A 2,500-nucleotide genomic window follows, 5' to 3' on the forward strand; every position below is an offset into this window, starting at 1 on the left:
GCTTTTGTTTCATTTAAACAACATAGCTGGTGATTATACCCGAAGACAATACATTTATGTCTAAACGTCCTATAGAACTATACCTTGCAAAGCTCCAAATTTTCTACAGGAATACCACTCACTTCACAGATCTGAAAGAAGTGATAAAGAAAATTTCAGCTAGAACCACAAAAAAATCTTCACACTGGGGGTAAACAAGTTCTTCTATGAAAGTCCAGATTATTTCTATTGCCAGAGGTGAAGATGTAAAATGTAAGATGTAAAATTCTGCTTGAAAGCAAGTAAAAAACCAATCTGTTGTCTGCTTTACCTCTTGTTTTAAATGTTCAACAGTGCTCTCTTCCAGAACAACTTCCTTTGGAACATCAAGCGTTAGAGTTGAAGGGTGCCAGTGACGCACATAAAGTGATAGATAATCAGGTGAAGTCATCCTCTCTGGACCTAAAAGCACACATTCATTGTTGTTTTCTGGGGAATAGCCTAAAATTATTTTCACTTAAAGTGTCTGTCACCCCAAAAAACTCTTTTTGCTCAATAATAATTTATTCTCTGCTCTTGTCTAAAAGTAATAACGTTTTTTGCTTAACTCTCTCCTTCAAAGTCACTGTTTGAGAGGCTCCTAAAAGTGGAAAAGCTAGTTCTAATTTGATCTACGACAATGTAGTCTCCTTTGCAGCCGTTATTGGGGCATCACACGACTCTCGGGAGCGTTGTGTGACATCCAAAGAACGGCTGTGTAGGAGACTAACGGCAATGCTACATGTAAGAAGAGGAATAGGTTTCATAGAGGTTTTGCACGGCCGCCATGTTGCATGGCAGGAACAATGAAAATGTTTTGCATTAGGAAGGACATTATTTTGTTTCAATAGGAAAAAGAAGGTATTGTCCCTGCCAAGCAACATGGCTGCTGTGCAAAACCTCTAAACCAGATTGATGTCACAGACTACTCTGATTTGGAGAGTTCTTTGAAAACAGCGATGCAAAGTAATTTGTGACGTCATCCGGGTATCAAACCCATTTCCCTTCCTTGGTTGGTCATGGAACAAACTGGGACCACTTTTCCTGTCTTTCAAAGTAAAACAACAAAATGTATTTGGCACAATTTTGGAAATACATGTAGGCACTTTAAGCCTCCAAAGACACTGAATGCAAATCCAACAAGTCAAATCAAATAACACCCTTGATTGTTCCTGATGAAAAAGTAATGACATTTTTTTTATAACAAAACCTTTGAAAAACACAGAGATATGCAGTTCTCTCTTCTTATGTACAAGAACTGACCCAACAACAAAACGAAAATTTTTAGCCTGGATGACAGATTCATGTGCACCTGCCAGCTGTACAGCCATGAGAAACAAGAAAGGAAGCTAGAGATTTTTTTTAGTTTTACACTATGCATTCTTCTCTTGCAGCTTCACAGGCTCAGTCCTGCCACTTACAAAGGCTAATATTATTGATTTGATTTTAAGTGCCACTTTGACCAAAAAATCAATTCTAATTATTCTTTGGATTTCAAAACTATGTTAACTAAACAATAAGCGACCAAAGTTTTGAGCCTTGATTAAAAAAAGACACATGTTTATTTTACCTGGAATTTCTCTATTGCATGGTTCGCCATGAGAGAGCTGGATAGAGGATGAAATGACATCAAAAGCTCACTAGTTTAAGAATGCAAAGCGTGTGTATGCTGCAGAATTAATATGCAGCACAAGAGTTTTGGGCTTTCAGACTTTTAACTTGCAGTTTGCATACATAATATTAAATAAAGCTGCAATCACATGCTGAAATTTTAAGCTAGTGAGCCCTTGACGTCAGTTTCCCTGGATCCAACCCTATGAGGTTCAATCGATCACTTTTGAACGTGAGTAATGGCGGACCGTGAAATCCAAAACTTACACTCAAAGTAAACTGCCTTTGGACAAAAGTCAAAACTCAAAATTTCGCCAGTCGGGTGTTTAGCAAACACACTTTCAAAATCTGAAGAAAAAAAAGGAACTGATCTTTTTTTTATTACAGGGGCACTTTAATAAAAATGACAGACCTTCTAGGATTTCCAGAAACACTTCAAAACTTGCATACACTTTGATGTTCTCCTCAAACACTTGATTGTCAACATACACTCTCCCAGGATTCTTCCAGTTTTTTCTCCTCAATCTCAAGCTAGGAAATAATGTCAAAGACATCAGTCTGAAATCTTTCCAGGAAGGTTGGGTAAACATAAACTGGGGTAACTGGAAAGACACTGATGGCCTATTAACTTATAGGTCAGACATTGGTAATTTTTGGCAAACTGGGTCAGCTGTAACCTTACTTTGAACAACTCTTCCCAGAGCTGTAAAGCCTGATCTTTAGTTACCCAGCCTCTTTTTTTGGTCAATACATAATACATGTAATTTTCTATCATTAAATTATTTTAAGCGCTCTCCAAGTCAATTCAATTCTCATACTTTTCAAGTGGAACATCTACGCCACATCTTTCACAAATCTCTGGTTGCAAGAG

The 2,500-nt window shown here is 37.5% G+C and overlaps 1 protein-coding gene across 1 annotated transcript in view; it reads right to left on the reverse strand.

Moving 5' to 3' along the window:
* The window catches only part of LOC138007679 (ubiquitin carboxyl-terminal hydrolase 47-like), a 34,524-nt gene that overhangs the window by 4,142 nt on the left and 27,882 nt on the right, over nucleotides 1-2,500 (reverse strand). Inside the window, exons 28-31 of the mRNA XM_068854722.1 lie at nucleotides 2,448-2,500; nucleotides 2,042-2,160; nucleotides 311-441; nucleotides 84-131 (exon numbers count right to left, since the gene is read on the reverse strand). The exon at nucleotides 2,448-2,500 is cut by the window's right edge and continues 63 nt beyond it. Of these exons, the coding sequence (XP_068710823.1) occupies nucleotides 84-131; nucleotides 311-441; nucleotides 2,042-2,160; nucleotides 2,448-2,500 (351 nt within the window). The remainder of the gene's footprint in view (nucleotides 1-83; nucleotides 132-310; nucleotides 442-2,041; nucleotides 2,161-2,447) is intronic.

Source organism: Montipora foliosa, chromosome 6 (assembly GCF_036669935.1).
Source record: "Montipora foliosa isolate CH-2021 chromosome 6, ASM3666993v2, whole genome shotgun sequence".
Lineage (NCBI taxonomy): Eukaryota > Metazoa > Cnidaria > Anthozoa > Scleractinia > Acroporidae > Montipora > Montipora foliosa.